At 31.7% G+C, this 19,312-nt stretch overlaps 11 protein-coding genes across 11 annotated transcripts; 1 reads left to right on the forward strand and 10 right to left on the reverse strand. All coding sequences in view use genetic code 12, as the record gives it.

Annotated features, from left to right (window-relative positions):
- Window positions 1-459: 459 nt before the first annotated feature.
- On the reverse strand, window positions 460-969 carry DFJ63DRAFT_318525 (uncharacterized protein; the record flags this gene model as incomplete). The annotated part of the gene is made up of 1 exon (XM_064906952.1): window positions 460-969. A coding segment is annotated over one exon (510 nt), but the record flags the coding sequence as incomplete, so codon positions are not given.
- Window positions 970-2,873: 1,904 nt separating this feature from the next.
- Window positions 2,874-3,650, reverse strand: DFJ63DRAFT_334962 (uncharacterized protein; the record flags this gene model as incomplete). Its single annotated transcript, XM_064908130.1, has 1 exon — window positions 2,874-3,650. One exon carries the CDS (start codon window positions 3,648-3,650, stop codon window positions 2,874-2,876), a length of 777 nt encoding a protein of 258 aa, XP_064762753.1.
- A 408-nt stretch (window positions 3,651-4,058) lies between these two features.
- Window positions 4,059-5,552, reverse strand: DFJ63DRAFT_118654 (uncharacterized protein). The gene has a single exon (XM_064903275.1). The coding sequence runs from the start codon at window positions 5,178-5,180 to the stop codon at window positions 4,467-4,469; it is 714 nt and encodes a 237-aa protein (XP_064762754.1). The 5' UTR covers window positions 5,181-5,552; the 3' UTR covers window positions 4,059-4,466.
- On the reverse strand, window positions 5,535-6,866 carry DFJ63DRAFT_118704 (uncharacterized protein). The gene has a single exon (XM_064903285.1). It carries the CDS (start codon window positions 6,573-6,575, stop codon window positions 5,889-5,891), a length of 687 nt encoding a protein of 228 aa, XP_064762755.1. The 5' UTR covers window positions 6,576-6,866; the 3' UTR covers window positions 5,535-5,888.
- A 291-nt stretch (window positions 6,867-7,157) lies between these two features.
- On the reverse strand, window positions 7,158-7,883 carry DFJ63DRAFT_334965 (uncharacterized protein; the record flags this gene model as incomplete). Its single annotated transcript, XM_064908131.1, has 1 exon — window positions 7,158-7,883. One exon carries the CDS (start codon window positions 7,881-7,883, stop codon window positions 7,158-7,160), a length of 726 nt encoding a protein of 241 aa, XP_064762756.1.
- Window positions 7,884-9,493: 1,610 nt separating this feature from the next.
- Window positions 9,494-10,198, reverse strand: DFJ63DRAFT_334966 (uncharacterized protein; the record flags this gene model as incomplete). Its single annotated transcript, XM_064908132.1, has 1 exon — window positions 9,494-10,198. The coding sequence occupies one exon, from the start codon at window positions 10,196-10,198 to the stop codon at window positions 9,494-9,496; it is 705 nt and encodes a 234-aa protein (XP_064762757.1).
- Window positions 10,199-10,625: 427 nt separating this feature from the next.
- DFJ63DRAFT_118656 (uncharacterized protein) lies at window positions 10,626-13,443 on the reverse strand. Its single transcript, XM_064903276.1, has one exon. It carries the CDS (start codon window positions 12,984-12,986, stop codon window positions 11,052-11,054), a length of 1,935 nt encoding a protein of 644 aa, XP_064762758.1. The 5' UTR covers window positions 12,987-13,443; the 3' UTR covers window positions 10,626-11,051.
- DFJ63DRAFT_334968 (uncharacterized protein) lies at window positions 13,223-13,592 on the reverse strand (the record flags this gene model as incomplete). Its single annotated transcript, XM_064908133.1, has 2 exons — window positions 13,223-13,436; window positions 13,501-13,592. The coding sequence occupies 2 exons, from the start codon at window positions 13,590-13,592 to the stop codon at window positions 13,223-13,225; spliced, it is 306 nt and encodes a 101-aa protein (XP_064762759.1).
- Window positions 13,412-16,703, reverse strand: SSY5 (Ssy5p). The gene is made up of 2 exons (XM_064903284.1): window positions 13,501-16,703; window positions 13,412-13,436 (listed from the first exon to the last, which is right to left on the reverse strand). Exon 1 carries the CDS (start codon window positions 16,406-16,408, stop codon window positions 13,901-13,903), a length of 2,508 nt encoding a protein of 835 aa, XP_064762760.1. The 5' UTR covers window positions 16,409-16,703; the 3' UTR covers window positions 13,412-13,436; window positions 13,501-13,900.
- DFJ63DRAFT_118698 (fructose-2,6-bisphosphatase) lies at window positions 16,704-18,523 on the forward strand. Its single transcript, XM_064903283.1, has one exon. It carries the CDS (start codon window positions 17,000-17,002, stop codon window positions 18,365-18,367), a length of 1,368 nt encoding a protein of 455 aa, XP_064762761.1. The 5' UTR covers window positions 16,704-16,999; the 3' UTR covers window positions 18,368-18,523.
- DFJ63DRAFT_118830 (E2 SUMO-conjugating protein) lies at window positions 18,369-19,292 on the reverse strand. The gene has a single exon (XM_064903290.1). The coding sequence runs from the start codon at window positions 19,161-19,163 to the stop codon at window positions 18,681-18,683; it is 483 nt and encodes a 160-aa protein (XP_064762762.1). The 5' UTR covers window positions 19,164-19,292; the 3' UTR covers window positions 18,369-18,680.
- Between the last annotated feature and the right edge of the window lie 20 nt (window positions 19,293-19,312).

Raw genomic sequence — 19,312 nt, forward strand, 5'->3', positions numbered from 1 at the left:
GTAGACTTTTCAAGTTATTTTTGACACAGAAATGAAATACAAAAAAGAATGAATAAAAGAAGATGAATAAAGAAAGTAAAAAGAAATGACAATAAAGAACTAATGATAAAAAAGTAATAAGGTAGAAACAAAGAAATGACGACAGGGGAATGCAAAAGAAGTAGTAATGAAAATGATCTTTCATACTTAAAGTAAAAGACCAACAGCAAGAGCAGCAGCACCTAATAAAGTACCTTCAAGTAAATGACCTGGAACAGCACCACCTTCACTAATGACATTAACTGAAGTGGTGTTATGAGCAACTGATTGAGCAGCAACAGTTGTATGAATAGTGGTAGAGTTACCATAGTAAATGTATGCATTTGAAACAGTAGTGGTTGGACTAACAGTTGTAGATGGTAAAATAGTTGAGGTTGGAGCAGTAGTAAGAATGGTAGTTCCAGTTGGAGCAACAGTTGAACTTTCAAATACAGCAGTAAGAGAAATTGGAATACCACCTTCTGGAGAAGCATCAACATCTTTCACGACAGCTAATGCAAATTTAGAATAATCATATGGATCACTAATGTTACCTAATGCATAAAATCCAGCAGTTGAACCTTCATAAGCTAAATAACCATTTTCAAAAGTAACACCACTATAATCACCAACAATTAATTCAACGACAGAAATACCATTTTGAGTATTAGTAAAAGTTGAGAAACCTTGTTTGATTTGAGGAGTTGACCACCAATATAAGGATTCAGCAACAGTATCATAAACTAATGGAACAGTATTAGCAGTGGCAAAGTATCCACCATCAGTTCCAATGAAAAGGTATCCAATACCTGCACCTTCATGAGGAGCAGAGACACCACTACCGTTAAGAGTTTTATCATCAGATGCAACAAATAATGAAACGTTTTGTAAAGCAGCTAAAGTGGTTGAAGCTAATAAAGCTAATGAAGAAATAGTTGTTGAAGCTTTCATTTTATATTTATTTGTTAGATTTAGCGAGTGACTGATTGTTTGACTAATGAGTTAGATAGTTTATAGAATTAAAGTTTTGGAATACATGGAACAATTCAATCAGTATTTATACATCAGGAATCATCAAATGATTTGTAAAATGATTTAAAAACTGATGATTAAAAATCAAATTGGTAACTAATAATAGACGCAATTAATGGCTGCAACGGCTTCATAATAACAATATTTTTTTTTACAGTCATGGAAAGCGCAAACAAAAAAAAATAATAAACAATAATAATTACAGTGGTAAACCCCAAATCCCCCCACTGGAAAAACTTCTATAATTAGAAAGAATTTTTTTAATCAAAGTTTATAGTTATCCGGTAGAAGAGTTATAAGTTGTGAGATTGACATTACAATTAATTATCTAATTGTTAATTACTCCTCAATTCAATGCATTCTGATCAATACTTCATGTATGGTTGTTGATTCAGTTTCTATACAATTTAGAAGCCATTTGAACAAAGTAAAAGTATCTCAAACTTCTATACGGCTCACTTATACCCTCTGTTTGATCAAATACGTTGATTCTAGTATGAAAAAGACGTAATTATTCCGTTACTAATCAGGAAGGAAGGCAGAAAAAGAAAAAAAAAATTTAAACTACCCGTAAAAAAAAAAAAGAAAATCTGAACGCACGTAATTAAAAAAAAAGAAATGCTAAATATAGGAATTATTTTTAAATTTCCCCGTAATTAGTAAACAAATCAAATAATAATAATAAAATTGTATAATTAATATGGAAAGATTATATTTTTGAGCCTCACCAAAGCCAATAAATGATGTAATCAATTCGAATGGTTCCTCATAACAATCTCCACTGTAGTTAATTTATTTTATTTTATTCGTTTTTATGATTATTATTAGGATATTCCGCTTACTTAATTATTCAATTATTATTATTTAGATTTATAATTGTAACATGATATTTCGAAATCTACAACCCCATGTCTTTGTATGAAGTTTGTATTGGTTGAATGATATACGGAAAGGGGATTCCTACAATCCTTTTCCGACAGCAGCCATGGCAATAGTCAATGAAAATAAATCACGATACTATTCCCAAACGAACGAAAAAACAAGCTACATCGTGTTTCATATACCCCTTCCCTCCTTCCCACTTCTAACAGTTTAGCCCCTATCGGATTTTCCTATGGCTCATCATGGCAATATGTGCTACTTCATCTAACTCTTCTTTTGTAACCTCTTCCCCCTTAATTTACCATGCAGATAAGATGGTGACTGAAAACTTTAATCAAAACAAACTTTTTCTATAGAAGTTCTATAAATAGCCTGACGATCAACCCGCTATATTGATGCCCCAAAATTTGAAATTAAATTTATTCAAGAACATCTCGGTTCAAGATGCACAAAACTTTGAATTTAAAATTTTAAATTTTTTTTCTCATTTTTTAGTGTAAACACAATTGCGCAGGAGAAATTGCCCGTTTGGGATGCAAAAAATTTGTATGTGACAGTTACACACTTTTACAACATGTTGTAACCTTCTTATGGAAGTAACCTATGTGTATGTTGTAATTCAACTTCTATTTTATCTAGGTAAACACAATTTAAACAATATACGAAAGAATGATGGTTGTGATTAATCCATGGCGTAAAGATGGCTTTTACCATATACTTTTATGGAACAGTTATAAATCAATGATGTAACCGCTGAAGACTTCAATGAACATTTTTTCACTTTCTACATGATAAAACTACACCAATGACGTCAGAAATAATAAAAATTAAATATTAAACTTAACATAAGCTAAAAAGAAAACAAAATTAATAGGGTAATAGTAAAATAGAATTAAAGATATACTTTTCATGAGAGATACAAAAGTTAAAACAAAGTTGAATTACATTAATAATCCTGCAACAAGAGCAGCAGCACCTAAGAAGGTTCCTGGAACAACAGAACCAGCAGCATCATCTGAAGAAACAACGGCGACAGTAGTAGATGATTCAGTTGCAGAAGTACTTGAAGCAGAGGTGCTTGAAGTTTCAGTGGCAACAGTGATACTTATAGTAGTACTTGGAGTAATAGTTGTAGATGGTAAAATAGTGTAAGTTGGAGCAGTAGTAAGAATAGTAGATTCAACTGGAGCAGGCTGAGTAGCACTTCCACTTTCAAATACAGCAGTAAGAGAAATAGGAATACCACCTTCTGGTGAAGCATTAACATCTCTGACGATAGCTAAAGCAACATTAGAATAATCATATGGATCACTAATATTACCTAAAGCATAGAAACCTGAAGTTGAACCTTCATAAGCTAAGAATCCATTTTCAAAGGTAACACTACTATAATCACCAACAATTAATTCAACGACAGTAATACCATTTTGAGTATTAGTAAAAGTTGAAAATCCTTGTTTAATAGTTGGAGTTGACCACCAATTTAATTGTTGTTCATCACTATCGTAAATAAATGGAACAGTATTAGCAGTAGCAAAGTATCCACCATCATTTCCAACGAAAAGGTATCCAATACCAGCACCTTCATGAGGAGCAGAGACACCACTACCATTAATTGTTTGATCATCAGATGAAACAAATAAGTTAACGTTCAGCAAAGTAGCTAATGCGGAAGAAGATAATAAAGCGAGGGAGGAAATAGTAGTTAAAACTTTCATTTTGAGTTAATAGAGCGATTGACTGATTGGATTGATGGAATATTATTCAATCAAATTCAGAACATTAAAGAACAAATTGTTCGGTATTTATAGTACAAGAATGAACATTGAACATTAGAAAAATCCTTCAATCCAAACTGGGGTAAAATCCATAATAGGAAAATGTCCATAATTGAAAAAATATCGGATACACTGTTCGGGAAGGTATATTCGAAATCCGCTGCCACTTGTATCATTTTAATATACATTTTGAGAATTTTGATGCAAGTTATATTTCGCAGGAAGAAAATTTCTAAATATAGCATTTTGATCCCCCATAATTTGTCAACAAATGTATGATTTTAATTCCAATTATGTAGATATTTACAAATCAGATGACAATGATTTACATCATTGTAAATGTTGGCTTTTGTCACTCTTCAATTGAAATGAACTGCTTACTTTGTACTCCAATTCTTTCATGTATGTTGTTTACTAAAGAGTTACTAATTCAATTTAATTTTTCTTCTATCAAATTCCATCGTTATGACTACCAACATAATCGTTTATTTTTATAAACTTCGTGTTTGGCTAACATTAAAGTTTGGAATTTATATAATATACGAATTAAAAAATGGCTTATATTGTTAAGACCATGCTTGAAAGACAACTTTAATAGGAAAAACGGCTATGACATACCACATTTTAATGAAACTGAAACATTAAACATAACCTAACCCAAACTAAAAGAAAAAGAAAATGGGGTAATAGAAAGAATAGAATTGAAGTTATACTTTTCACGAGAGATACAAAAGTTGGAACAAATTAAAAGTTGAATTAAATCAATAATCCAGCGACAAGAGCAACAGCACCTAAGAAAGTACCTGGAACAACAGCACCGACAGCATTACCTTCAGAAATAACAGCCACAGTAATAGTCGACTCAACAGATGTGGTTGAAGTTTCAATGGCAAGAGTGGCACTTGAAGTAGTAACTGGAGTTTCAGATGAAGCTATGGATGAAGCAGCAGTGGCAGAAGCATTTCCAATCACAGCGGTAAGAGAAATTGGAATACCACCTTCTGGGGATGCACTGAGATCTCTGACGATAGCCAATTGAGATTTAGAATAATTGTATGGATCACTGATATTATAAAGAGCATAGAAACCTTCGGTTGAACCATCATAAGCCAAGTAACCATTTTCAAAGGTAACACCAGTTCCAGACACAGCAACAGTTAATTGAGCAACATCATAACCATGACCAGCATCAGCAACACCAAAATATTCATTAAATCCAGGTTCTAATTGCCAGTATAATCCTTGAGAGGTTGTATTGTAAACTAATGGGGTAGTAGTAGCAGTACCGAAATTACCACCATCATTACCAATAAAAAGGTAATTGATACCAGCACCTTCATGTGGAGCACCAAGACCACTACCACTGATGGAAGTATCGTCCGAGGAAACGAACAATGAAACGTTTTGTAAATCAGCTAAAGCTGAAGAAGAGATTAAAGCGAGGGAAGAAATAGTAGTTAAAACTTTCATTTTGAGTTAGTGCAGCGAATGACTAATTAGTTGATAATATATTTATTCAATAAAAGATTAAATTTGCAAAAAAGATTAAAATTAAAGAACTAATTCATTGATATTTATAAAAAAAATTATAGTTCAAGTATCAAGTTTCCTTCCTACTAATTTTTAAACATCGATGGTGCAAAATATGATTGCAATAGATTAGGCAGTCTTAGAAACCATTGAACAATAACGATATCCTATTTAAGTTGTGTTAAAGCTGGAAAACTTCTATAATTAGAAACTCTCGGATATTATACTATTTGGGCAGGTGAAATATAATAATTAAAGCCGCCATTTATATTAAATTCATTAAATATTTTAATCAATGGGATATACAAAGTTATTCAATTTAGAATTTATCTCCGAGAAGCTTGCATTTATCCAGTTGCTAAATTTAGCATTTGACCCCATAAACAGATGAAGGAAGCTTACAAATCAGATGAAATAGATTAAAAAGATTTAAAATGGTGCCTTCTAACACCGAAATAACTTACTTTAAATAATCGGGGATACTAAAGAGTTAACATGTCTTTAATGACGTCAGAACAAATAAATATTAAACAGAAACTAACCTAAACTAAAATAAAACAAAAACATTAGGATAATAAATACAACAGAATTAACAAAATACATAATTTTTGAAGAAGATGCAAAATTAAAAGCAAGTTGAAAGCTGAATTACATTAATAATCCAGCAACAAGAGCAGCAGCGCCTAAGAAGGTTCCTGGAATAACAGCACCAGCAGCATCACCTGAAGAAATAACAGCAACAGTAGTGGTAGATTCGACAGCAGAGGTAGTTGAGGTTTCAGTGGCAACAGTGGTGGTTGGAGCTGATGAAGTAGTGGATGAAGCAGCAGTAGCAGAAGCACTTCCAAATACAGCAGTAAGAGAAATTGGAATACCACCTTCTGGGGATGCACTGAGATCTCTGACGATAGCCAATTGAGATTTAGAATAATTGTATGGATCACTGATATTATAAAGAGCATAGAAACCTTCGGTTGAACCATCATAAGCCAAGTAACCATTTTCAAAGGTAACACCAGTTCCAGACACAGCCACACTTAATTGAGCAACAGCTCCAGAGACACCAAAATACTCAATAATTCCGGGTTCTAATTGCCAATATAATCCTTGAGAAGTTGTATTGTAAACCAATGCTATGGTATTGGCAGTACCAAAATTGCCACCATTACTACCAATAAAAAGGTAATTGATACCAGCACCTTCATGTGGAGCACCAAGACCACTACCATTGATGGAAGTATCGTCCGAGGAAACGAACAATGAAACGTTTTGTAAATCAGCTAAAGCTGACGAAACTAATAAAGCGAGGGAAGAAATAGTAGTTGAAACTTTCATTTCAAACTAATAGAGCGAGTGAATGATTGATCGTCGAATGTTATATTATTTATTGAAAGAAGGAAATTTGAAAATATCTTGAAGAGTATCTATATTTCAGAATAAAGCTGCACTTACAATAGTTTTTTAACATTGATGATTTAAAATGTGGGTGAAATAGGCTTAACAAATAAATTAAAGTTATCTGGGGTAAATTCATAAAACTTCTAAAATTAGAAAGAATATTTTGTTGTTCGGGGATATAAAATCCGCCCTTTTACTTTGCATATGAGAGTTTTGAATACAGGTATAAAGTTGTCGGAAAAACTTTTTTGCATTTTAAGCGAAGAAAACAGTTGCTAAAATAGGATTTGACCCATTTGAAGAAAGTAATTCCAAACATGGAGAGAGCGTATATTAGATTTGGTAGTTGTACAGAATATCCCAAATACAACTACGACACAAATCTTAATGACGTCAAAAAATTAAACATTAAACTTAACCTAACCTAAACTAAAAGAAAACTAAAACATTAGGATAATAAATACAACAGAATTAACAAAATATGTACATCTTACGAATTATGTCGAAGAAATAACAAAATCACATTAACAACCCAGCAACAAGAGCAGCAGCACCTAAGAAAGTACCTGGGACAATAGCACCATCAGCGTTACCTTTATATATAACAGCAACTGTAGTAGTAGATTTAGCTGCAGATGTGGTTATAGTTTGTGTGGCAACAGTTGAAACTAGAGCTGGAGCTTTAGTAGATGACGGAACTGGAGCTTTAGTTGATGGTGGAGCTGGAGGAGCAGAAGATGCACCTCCAAATACAGCAGTCAAAGAAATTGGAATACCTCCTTTTGGTGAAGCATCAAGATCTCTAACAATGGCTAAACTTCCCTTCGAATAATTATATGGATCACTAATATTACCTAAAGCGTAGAAACCTTTAGTTGAACCTTCATAAGCCAAGAACCCATTTTTGAAGGTAACACCAGTTCCAGAAACTGCTATACTTAATTGAGCAATACCATAACCAGCTGAACCATCAGCAGAAACACCGAAATATTGACTTAAATCAGGTTGTGATTTCCAGAATAATCCTTGATAAGTAGTATTATAGACTAATGGGATTGTATTAGCATTTACAAATTTACTACCATCACTAGCATCGAAAAGATAATTGATACCAGCACCTTCATGCGGGGCACGGACACCACTTCCATTGATAGAAGGGTTATCAGAAGTAACAAATAATGAAACTTCTTGTAAAGCAGCTAAAGCTGAAGAAGCTAATAAAGAAAGGGGTGCAACAAGTCTCATTTTTATATTTTTACTATAGCGAATGAATCGATCGATGGTATAACATTGAATAAAACATTACAATTGAACAACAAGTTAATCTGTATATATACTTGAAGAGGAGTCAGCCAAAAACTCTAATTTAATTATCCCTTAAACATCGTTAAACCATCACTCATTCTTTAAACGTTGAACTCGATGTTGGTGGTGGTGTAATACTGTTTAAAGCATAGATGGTGTAACACTATTTAAAAAAGATGCTGGTATAACAAGGTAAAAATGGCTGCAAAGGGATTATTCTTAGGCTTAACAACTATCGAGCAATAGAGGTATCGTACAATCCAATCTGAGTTAAGTGGGGAAAACTTCTATAATTAGAAAGTATCAGATGCTTTAGACTATTAAGGGAGCAAATTTACAGATACCGCCATTTACATTAAGCTTCTTACTTACAGAATATGGTATACTTAAAGTTATAAAGAATCGAATCTGAGGATTTTGATGAATTAACGTTTTGAATTTTAATTCGGAGAAAACTCCTTTCCAACCGCAAAACGAAGAAAATTGCTAAATATAGTATTTGTCCCTCCCCATAATTTGTTTGTACACAAAACAAAGAAGTTAATTTCAATTATGGAGAGATTTATAAATCTGATGACAATAGATTAAATATTTTAAAAACGGCTTTGACACTCCTCAATTAAAGTAACTTACTTTATGCTATTTCCTTTATATATTACATTTAATTCAGAGGTGGTAACTTGAAAATAAATAATGCTCTCGTGAAATCTACAACTCAACTTTTCCAACTTGTATGAAGTGAATGGAGTGAAAATCACCAATACAACTAACCGTAATATGAATAATCCAAAATAGTCATATTAATTACAAAGACAGTAATAAGGTCATGTATGAAAAGTGCGTCGAGTTTCATTTACCCCTTTCCAATATTAATCTTGGCTTCTATCTTAATTTCATTGTCATTACTACCAACATCATTGTCTACTCCACCAACTTCTTGGTTATACCATCAATTCCTCCTCTCATTTCTTATGCTATCTGCAATTAAGACTAAGTAAGAATTCTGTATAAACAGTTGAGCAGTAACATGCTTAAATCAAGAGCAATTAAAACATCAGTTTAGAATCTTCGGCTTAAGATGCATAAAACTTGTTTCTCTTTTGTGATCAGATATTTTTTTATTTTCCCATACGAGCGAAAACCCCTAAAAAATATCGGCAAATAAAAATTTTTGGGTTCAAGGAGTCAGTTACACACTTACACATGGTAGTACTTTAAAGGGCCTCTTTACTAGAGATTGTTGAATGGTCCAACTCGACTTATATCTTGTCAAATACGCGAATGAGCTGTAATATAAGAATTCAATAGGGCGTCTATGCTTTAATATTGGCTCTAATAGGAATAATACAGTTTGAGATTAAGGTAAATTTGATATAAAATAGCCCTAAATACAACAACTACAGCAAATATTTTTAATGACATTAAAATTAAATATTAAACATAAACATAAACAAATTAATAAGCTAAGGTATAAAGAATCAATTCAATTGAACTTTTAAAAGGTATACTCTCATAAGAGATGAAAAAAGGCAAACAACTTATAAGCTAAATTACATTAACAATCCAGCAACAAGAGCAGCAGCGCCTAAGAAGGTACCTGGAATAACAGCACCAGCAGCATCACCTGAAGAAATAACAGCAACAGTAGTGGTAGATTCGACAGCAGAGGTAGTTGAGGTTTCAGTGGCAACAGTAGTGGTTGGAGCTGATGAAGTAGTGGATGAAGCAGCAGTAGCAGAAGCACTTCCAAATACAGCAGTAAGAGAAATTGGAATACCACCTTCTGGGGATGCACTGAGATCTCTGACGATAGCCAATTGAGATTTAGAATAATTGTATGGATCACTGATATTATAAAGAGCATAGAAACCTTCGGTTGAACCATCATAAGCTAAATAGCCATTTTCAAAAGTAACACCAGTTCCAGAAACAGCCACACTCAATTGAACAATACCATAACCAGCTGGACCAGCTGGAGACACACCGAAATATTGGTTAAAGTTTGGTTGAGATTGCCAAAATAATCCTTGGTAAGTAGTGTTATAAATTAATGGAGTAGTATTGGCAGTACCAAAGTATCCACCGTCATTACCAACGAAAAGATAATTGATACCAGCACCTTCATGTGGGGCACTAATACCACTTCCATTAATTGAAGTATCATCAGAAGTAACGAATAATGAAACGTTTTGTAAATCAGCTAAAGCTGAAGAAGCCAATAAAGCGAGGGAGGAAATAGTGGATGAAATTCTCATGTTGTAGATATAACGAATGATACTAGCGAATGTAATTGATAGTTATAATTAATAAATTCAGAAAGAAAAATAAATAGAAAAATGAAAGGCATTTAATTTGAAGAATTACTGAACTATTTATAATCAAAGATTCTTACATCATAAGAATCTATGGCTTTTATTGACCGAATTATTTGAATTAAATTGAAATAGGGAATCCTTTCATGCAATTACTAAGAAACCGTGTGCCATAATAAATAACCAACAATTGTGTGGAGATACATCATACTACACCGGTTAGAATAGTACTTAATGAAAAAAAATAAGCTGTATCCACACACCCCTATACGGACTAAAACCAAATAAATGTAATTAAAAATGGACAAAGAACATACATATTAGGTAATTATTACCAAAAAAGTCTTCCTTCCACAAAAACTAATATAGTCGTAAATAGGAAGCTTATGAACGAATTATAACAAAAATTGACTCCGCTTTATCATCCGAGCCTGAAATAAAATTTAACATGCATGTAATTGAAGTACACAAAACCATGTTTCTATTTTTAGCCATTGTGAGCCCCACTGAAGCCAAACCCCATCAGACAAATAAACAACTGGCCACAAATTTTGTGTGGCCTTGGTACATATAAACACTTCCGTTGCAGTGTGGATGTGTGGTATATATCCACGATTCCTTATTTTGGAAATAACCATTGAATGTAAATATTTACACTATAAAATAGTTTTAAATTTCAGCTTATTCATTACGACACAATGCAATTGATTGACCAGATAATATTACAATGTCTTCATATTATTAGTTTTAATATTAATGTTCTAATTTACAAACTTTTTATTTACTTAGATCTACTCTAATATTCACTAGCTTTATATTGAATGAATCTGCCAAGATTCATCAATGTTTCAGTACCTTTTGCTTTTGAACTTGGATACTTGTTCTTATCAATTTTCTTGGTAAACTCCTTAAATTTTCTTTCAATTGATGTTAATCTTTGAAGATAATTTTGTTGAACAAAGATCTCATTATCATATTCAAAATCTTTATCACCAAAAATATCAAATATTAAATTAATACTTTCATTTACAATCTCAATGCTTAATCCTTCATTATCTTTTTTAATGGTTCCTGATGTGAGTATTTCAATGGTTGCCAATAAGAATTCAGATATTTTAAATGTCTTTTCAGTATTACCAATGATTGGAGCTAAGTTACCTAAGAATCCAACACTTGATAACAAGAATTCCCAATCATCGTCAGCATTTGATTGTTGTTCCTTTTCTTGTTGGTTTTTCACAATGCTATTACATTTATTTAATAATTCTTCGATCATACCATCTTGGATCTTTGGTTGAACTTGTGGGCCCAATGCTTTTGTCAAACTCCAAAACATATTTAAACAATTCTTTTGTAAATTCTTGTCTTCAGTTTTAGAACTTATCTTAACAGTTAAATCCCATAATTGTAAACTCTTTTCAAACCATTCAATAGGTAAATTTTCATTACTTAACATTAACCATGATAAATTAATAAGACTGACTAATAATTTTTCAATCAATGATAAGATAAATTCATTATCCAATTCGAAATTAATTAATTCAACTAAACTTGGATATATCTTGTTTAATAATATTTCTAATAATCCATTAGATAATGTAATTGGTTCTTCAATATTTTCTTCATTAATGGATAAATATTCAATAATGGAAGTGATCAAATCAAGAGAAATTTCTAAAGAACTTAAATCGACCTTTAATTGTTTCTTAACATCTTGATCTTTGGTTAATTCAGTTTCCATAACAGTCGATGATCCTTCACCCTTTTGAATAGGTTGTTGAGAATTGTCAGGCTGATTAATAGATTGTAAAGTTTCTTTTAGTTCATCTAAATCAATTTCAATGATTAAATTGAAAATAGTAAGAAGAATTTCTTCACTGACAAGACTTTTATTGATGACTCTTTGGGTTTGTTCGATTTCTAAGTTATTGAATTTGATACCAATAAGGTAAATCTTAGTCAATCTATTGAATGAATCTTTACTTTCGACATATTGAGCTGTGGCATCTATATTGAATTCAGGAATAGCATTAATCTTTTGAATGAAATCAATTGATTCAGTGGATAATTCATAGATAAATTCTAATAATGAATTAAACATCGCATTTGAAAATTTGAATTCTCTTTGATTTAATAATTTAATAACTAATGTTAAAACAGGATCAATCTTATCAAATACAGATTCAAATAAATCGGTTGATCCTTCACTTAAAGTAACAATTAACGACAAGATATTTTCAGTAAAATCATATAACAATTGAACTTTTGATTTATCATTCTTATTAGTATGGTTTTCAATCAAATATTGAAATGATTTTTCAATCTTTCCCAATGCACCCTCAATACTAGTCCATATTCCTGATCTCCAATAATGTTTAAGTACATCATAACCTTCTTCAATACCAATGTTTCTCAATAATCCAAATGATTCAACCACAATCTCATCGTTAGAATCATTCAAACATTGTTCCATGATGATACTGACAAGTTTTTCCTTTAATAACATCTTTCTCATTCTTGAGTCTTCACATAAAACAGTAATTGCTGCAAGGGCCATTGATCTATCATTAGGAATACTGGATTGCAATTTGTTCAATAACGGTAAGATCTTGGATTGTCTAGTACTTTCATCCTTTTTCCCATCTCCATTTTCCTTCGCAGATTTAGGATTGGATCCAAGTGGATTCTGTCTTGATTTGTTATTCTTTCTATTCCTCTTAAGTTTCCCCATCCTTTCCACTGACTGGTTGATTCGTTTGGTTGTAAGTAAATCATAGTCATAAATTTTGATTTTACAGAATTTTTTTTGTACTAGTGATGGACATCACTACCGCAGTACTTTACTGAAAATATATAGTGGGCTCCTACAAATATCAGATGGTTTTAATTTAATCATGTCTATTGATGATAATATCTCTATGTACAGTATAACATCTATTAGAAAAGCATATTCAAAAATCAATCGAATCAATCTTTGGCAGTTCCATCAATTTGATCTCGTAGTTTTTCAAATTCAGTTGTGTTCTTAAGTTCTTGTTCTTGAACATACTTATCCTTTAACTCAGGATGTAAAGCAATCTTGATTTGAGTTTTAATATCTTGGATACTGGTTGGTATATTGTTATCATCCTCTGGGATATCTATATCATCTCTTAAATTACCTTCTTCCTTTAACTTGGCCCTATAATTATTAGTTAGTACTTTTGTCAATATCAAAGGTAATGATGGCGAGTGGTGATACTTACACAATGATTGGTTTCCAGAATTTAAGACCACAATACCAACTGGCAACAGATACACCTACTATAGTAAGTGCCAGAACAGCTCTACTCAGCATTATATATATATATGTGGTGGATTTAAGTTGAACTGTTGACTTCAACAGTGTGGTCTGAACAGTATCAGTTTTTTTTGAGTTCAATTTCAATGCGAATTTTAAAATTTGGGTGCAATTAATTCTACAATTATCAAAATGATATAAACACAAAGGATATATGAATTTAATATAACTAGAGAACTGAAACATTTTAGAACTTAAAAAATAATAACAAATAATATAACTGAAATAAAAATAAAAAATAAAATCCGTAACAAATAACCAAAAATAATAAAAAAACTCACTCAATTTTTAACCAAATCAATCAATCAATCAATTTCAGGAGGTAAAGCTCCATCCAAATTGTCAAGATCACTTTCGTATTCACTGTCTTCATTGTCATCTTCATCATCATCATCGTCTTCTTCCTCGTCTTCTTCTTCACTACTGGCTTCATCGTCAACAGCATCATCACTGGTCCTCTTTTCATCAGGGTTACAACCAACTACACCCCATTTAATACTAGTGACAACTTCAAGACGTTCTAAGATTTCACACATTGGAGTGAATAATCCAAATTGTTTGAATTCACCATCATAAGAATGTAACATACCAACTACACCTAAACCTTTAGAATACTTACTATTTTCAACATCTTCTAATTTAGTTAAAATCCATGATCCACTATCACCTCCAGAGGCAAAAGCGCTATTGGTTTCAATTGCATTAACGATGAATTCCGAAGAATGAATAGCACCATCTAACCAATAAACTAATTTTACACCATTTAAATTACCCTTGGTGAATTTGGTAGTTGAACCATATTTAAATACTGGTAAACCACTATAATTAGATGATCCAGTTGAATTAGATGAAATATCAGAATCTACTTCATCAATATTTAAATCAATAGTACGGGGAGAGTATCTTCTTAAATCAATAACTTCTCTCACATAAAGATTATCAAACATTAAAGCAGGATCAAATTCATTAAATGATATATCATCACCCAAGTAATTTTGATCACAAATTAAATTCTTATTCACTTTAATAATAGCAAGATCAGAAAGACGTTTTTCAATCTTAGAATCTTTGGGATCCTTTTCTTTATCTTCTTTATTATTGACACTGATTAAAGTTCTTTCACCCCAAATAATTTGACCAAATCTATTTCTAGGTAAATTTCTAGTTTCATATCTTTCTTGTTTAGTCTTTGCATCGACAATTTTAACTCGTTTCAAGGGGAACATTTCTTCTAATTGATTCAAGACTGCACCATAAGCTACTTTAGATTCAGCAATGAAATCATCTGTATTATCAATCTTATGATATTGAGCCAATAATGCTTGTTTATATAATGAAATTAACACTGATGATGGTGCTGAAACATGAGGATATTCAGTAGCAGTTGAATTAGTATTGTCAAGACAAACATGACCACATGAAATGGCGAATTTTGAATTGGCGTATGATTGTAAATGTTTTTGCTTTTTGACGTCAATGATTGGATATATATAACCACCAACAGTACCTGAAGTACGAGAAGAGTTTTCTATTGATAAAGAAAGTGATATAGGAGGTTTATTAACATCAGTTGGGATTCTGAATGGTAATTTAAACTTTTGAACTAATGGATGATGAATTAAAGGTTGATCATGTAAACTTTGCTGATAAGCACTCATTTCACTAACCTTTTGAGATTCAACTTGACCACTGGCTAATTCTATTTTATTTTTCATAACAAGAATGTGAATATCATCATATAAATCATGAAGACTTCTGGTTAACTTATGATGATAATCTGATGGTTCAGGATAACCGAAATATAAACATAAGATTTTTAAATCTTTACTTATACCACGAGTTATAGGGGCTATAAATGAACCATTCTGTTCTTTTACTGAGATAGATGTTTTAGCTATTTTATCAATGATTCTTACTAATATGTCCTCATTTGGTAATGATGTACCGTTATTATTCCCAATAGAAAAGTTTTGAGGTTTTATCATAGTTTGTGGTATTTGATTTGAATTATTTGAATTCAAAGTTTGGGAAAAGTCATTGAAGTTTTTTACTAATAATAATTTCAACTTGATATAAACATCTTCCACTAATAAGTTATCGTAAAAGTTAAGATATATCTTTAAAATTTTTCTTAATGAAGAGTTATTATACGTAGTGAAATTCCATCCTAATGATTTTGGATTATGTAAATTTTGATCAACAAAAACTATGAATTTCTTAAAACAATCGATGGAATTTATAACAGCAGTGGTTAAATTAATCATTGAGTTATTAAACTGATTCAAAATAAACCCCAAATCATCAGATAATTGTCGAAGCTTTTCTGAAATAATTTCATACGGAGTTTTTGAACTTTCATTATTTTCTTCGAGGATATCTAAAATCTGTAATGGTTGACCAACTGTGAATGAGTCCTTCTTATTGCTAGTGAAGCCACTACCTGTACTCTTATATGATGATTGTTTAGTTGAAAATGACTTTCTACTTTGAGAAAAGATTGATTTGTCAACATATTCCGAATCCTTAGTGAATACAGATGCAGATTTAGTGTTCAGAATGGAAGGATTCAAGTTCAAACTGAGATCGTTGTTGAAGTTGAATGATATTTCTTTCTTATCCTGCTTATTTTGACTATCCATCTTTGACTTATTACTATCAAACATTGGTTGAAGATCTTTTACTGAATCATGGGATTCACTGGTACTATTACTCTTGCTAGGAGCCAAGCTTAACGAGGATGATGGAGGAGGAGGAGCGGTTTCCTTGTCGGCATCCGACTTACGAGATCTATTCAAGAATCTTTTCATCGACATGATGGCCTTCTGATGGTATCCCGTTGGATGTTGTCTTGTTCTTGTGGTTGTTCTTGTACTACCTTCGTAACTGTTATCTCTCTCCTCATTATGACCAAATTTTTCTGTTTGTTAAATTTCGTGTACGTGTGAAAACCAATTGCTAGAAAATGTCGTGTTGGAATAGGAGAAAATCGGACGACATTATTGACCCGCTTTTTAAATTATATCACACGACATTTCCCCATAAACCCCAAAAATTGAAAAAGCGAAGAACAGTTGTCATGATGGGCTACAACTTTTACTTATTAGGTTGATTTCAATTAATAACGATCATAATTGTATATAGTATCAGTTATAACTACTTTGATTAGATAGTGGATTTGATTTATATTGAAAAATACCAGTTTTCTGCTGTTTGTTACTGTTCAAATTGATTGTATTCTTTGAAACAACATTTATCATTTTCATTAAATTAGATTCTCCGCATTTCCATTATTGGTTGTACAAGTTGATATTTTAGTTATTTAAGGTAGTTTAAAGCACCCAGAGTTGTCATAATACTATTTGAAACTATTCTATTGATATAATTTTTAAGTTTATAAGACCAAGATGCCAGTATACTCGATTTCGCACGTTGAAAACGTTCGAGTATGTGTTGTGATGGTTGGTTTGCCAGCTAGAGGGAAATCATTAATAGCTCAAAAGATAGTAAGATATCTCTCATGGTTATCTATCAATTCAAAATGTTTTAATGTGGGTAATTATCGTCGTCAACTTGCCGGCACTGAAGATATTAATGCTGCTTTTTTTGATTCGAATAATGCCGAGGGGTTGAAATATAGAAGAGAAGCAATTGATAATGCCGTTACTGATATGATGAAGTGGTTTCTGGATGAAAATGGAGTAGTGGGTATTTTAGATGCTACTAACTCAACTAGAGAAAGACGTGATAGAATATTGAAATTATGTAGAGAAAACTTGATTGAACCAATGTTTTTAGAAAGCTTTTGTGACGATGATGAATTAATTTTACAAAATATTTTAGATGTTAAGACTACATCCCCTGATTATGTGGATAAAGATAATGAATTTGCAACCCAAGATTTTTTACAAAGAATCAAATTTTATGAAGAAATTTACGAAACTATGGATCAAGCTACTGATTCAGATTTAACATTTATTAAATTAGTCAATGTTAATTCTCAGATTATCTTGAATAGAATTGAAAGTTACTTAGAAAGTCGTATTGTTTATTACGTTATGAATTTACATATTAAACCAAGATGTATTTGGTTATCAAGACATGGTGAATCAGAATACAATTTGACAGGTCAAATTGGTGGTGATTCAAACTTATCAGATAGAGGAATGAGATATGCTAAAAAGTTGCCTGACTTAGTTTTAAAATCGTTAGGAGAAGAAAACAAACATACCAATTTAACAGTATGGACTTCAACTTTAAAGAGAACTCAACAAACAGCTTCTTTTTTGCCATATAAAAAGAAGTTGCAATGGAAAGCATTAGATGAATTAGATGCTGGTGAATGTGATGGTATGACTTACGAAGAGATTGAAAATAAATTTCCTGAAGATTTCAAAGCTAGAGATGATGATAAATATGAATATAGATATAAAGGAGGTGAATCATATCGTGATATCGTTATAAGATTAGAACCTATCATTATGGAATTAGAACGTCAAGAAAACATTTTAATTATAACTCATCAAGCGGTACTAAGATGTCTTTATGCCTATTTCATGAATGTGCCTCAAGAAGAAAGTCCATGGATGTCAATTCCATTGCATACCTTAATTAAGTTAGAACCAAGAGCATACCTGACTCTTGTAAGTAGGATAAAAGCAGATATTCCTGCCGTCAGTACCTATAAAGAAAAAGGAACTTCTCAATTAGGTGAAGCATCAGGTCCAAATATTTCGAAGAGTAGAGATCTTATCAAAGATAGTGATGTCGTTTAGAAAGTCTTTTTTTTAGCATAGAAAAATACACATACTATATTTATTATACCATACTTAATGAAATGTAATTCATTATTATTGTTAACGATAAATAGCCTATTATATTATTATACAGAATTATACAGTCTAAATAAGCTATCAAATATGGGTTAGAAGTATAGTAAAGGTAAAAGCAAAAGCAAAAGAAAATCGAGTAGCGTTGTATCATATCATATATCTCTATAAAGAAACACCACCCATTTTCTTCTAGATTCATTAAATAATGCAAAGAGTTTAGAAAGGAACAAGTGAGAAATGACATTGATTTGATAGACTAACTGCTATCCGCATTAGCATACTTTTTAGCTTGTTCTCTAACCTTCTTTTCATATAAGGATCTATCTTTACTGAAAGCTTTCCAAGCTGGTTCTTGTGCTGGAGAATCTGGATTTGGAGAATCTAATAATTCTTGAACTCCCAATACTATTTGTTTTAAAGTTATAGCAGGTCTCCAATCTTGTTCTTCATTTAAAATAGAAAGACAAATAGTACCACTTGGATAAACATTTGGATGATAGAACCCAGCAGGGAATTTGACCTTTGGAGGCTTTGAAGGATATTCATCTGGGAATGTAATATTAATAGGATAAACGGCATCTTGCCACAATGTTGTAGCCTTTCCTGGTATACCTGCATTCCATATTTTTAAATTAAGGGAGCCATCCAGGTCCTTGACAGGTTTAGCATAAAATCCAAAAGGATGATCTTTCCTCCACTGTTTTCTTTCTTCTTGTAACCTAGTATTACAAAGTGACATCTTATACTCCACAACTCTGTCTTTGACTAATAAAAAGCAAGCAAAACCTGATTATTGATTTCAATATGCTCTTCAAAACTTAGAGTTCGTAAGACATCTTTGGGTTACCGCTCTTTTGATATACAATCAAAAAAATCAAAATTGAACCT

This window comes from Scheffersomyces coipomensis, assembly GCF_036884675.1.
Source record: "Scheffersomyces coipomensis strain NRRL Y-17651 chromosome Unknown DFJ63scaffold_3, whole genome shotgun sequence".
Lineage (NCBI taxonomy): Eukaryota > Fungi > Ascomycota > Pichiomycetes > Serinales > Debaryomycetaceae > Scheffersomyces > Scheffersomyces coipomensis.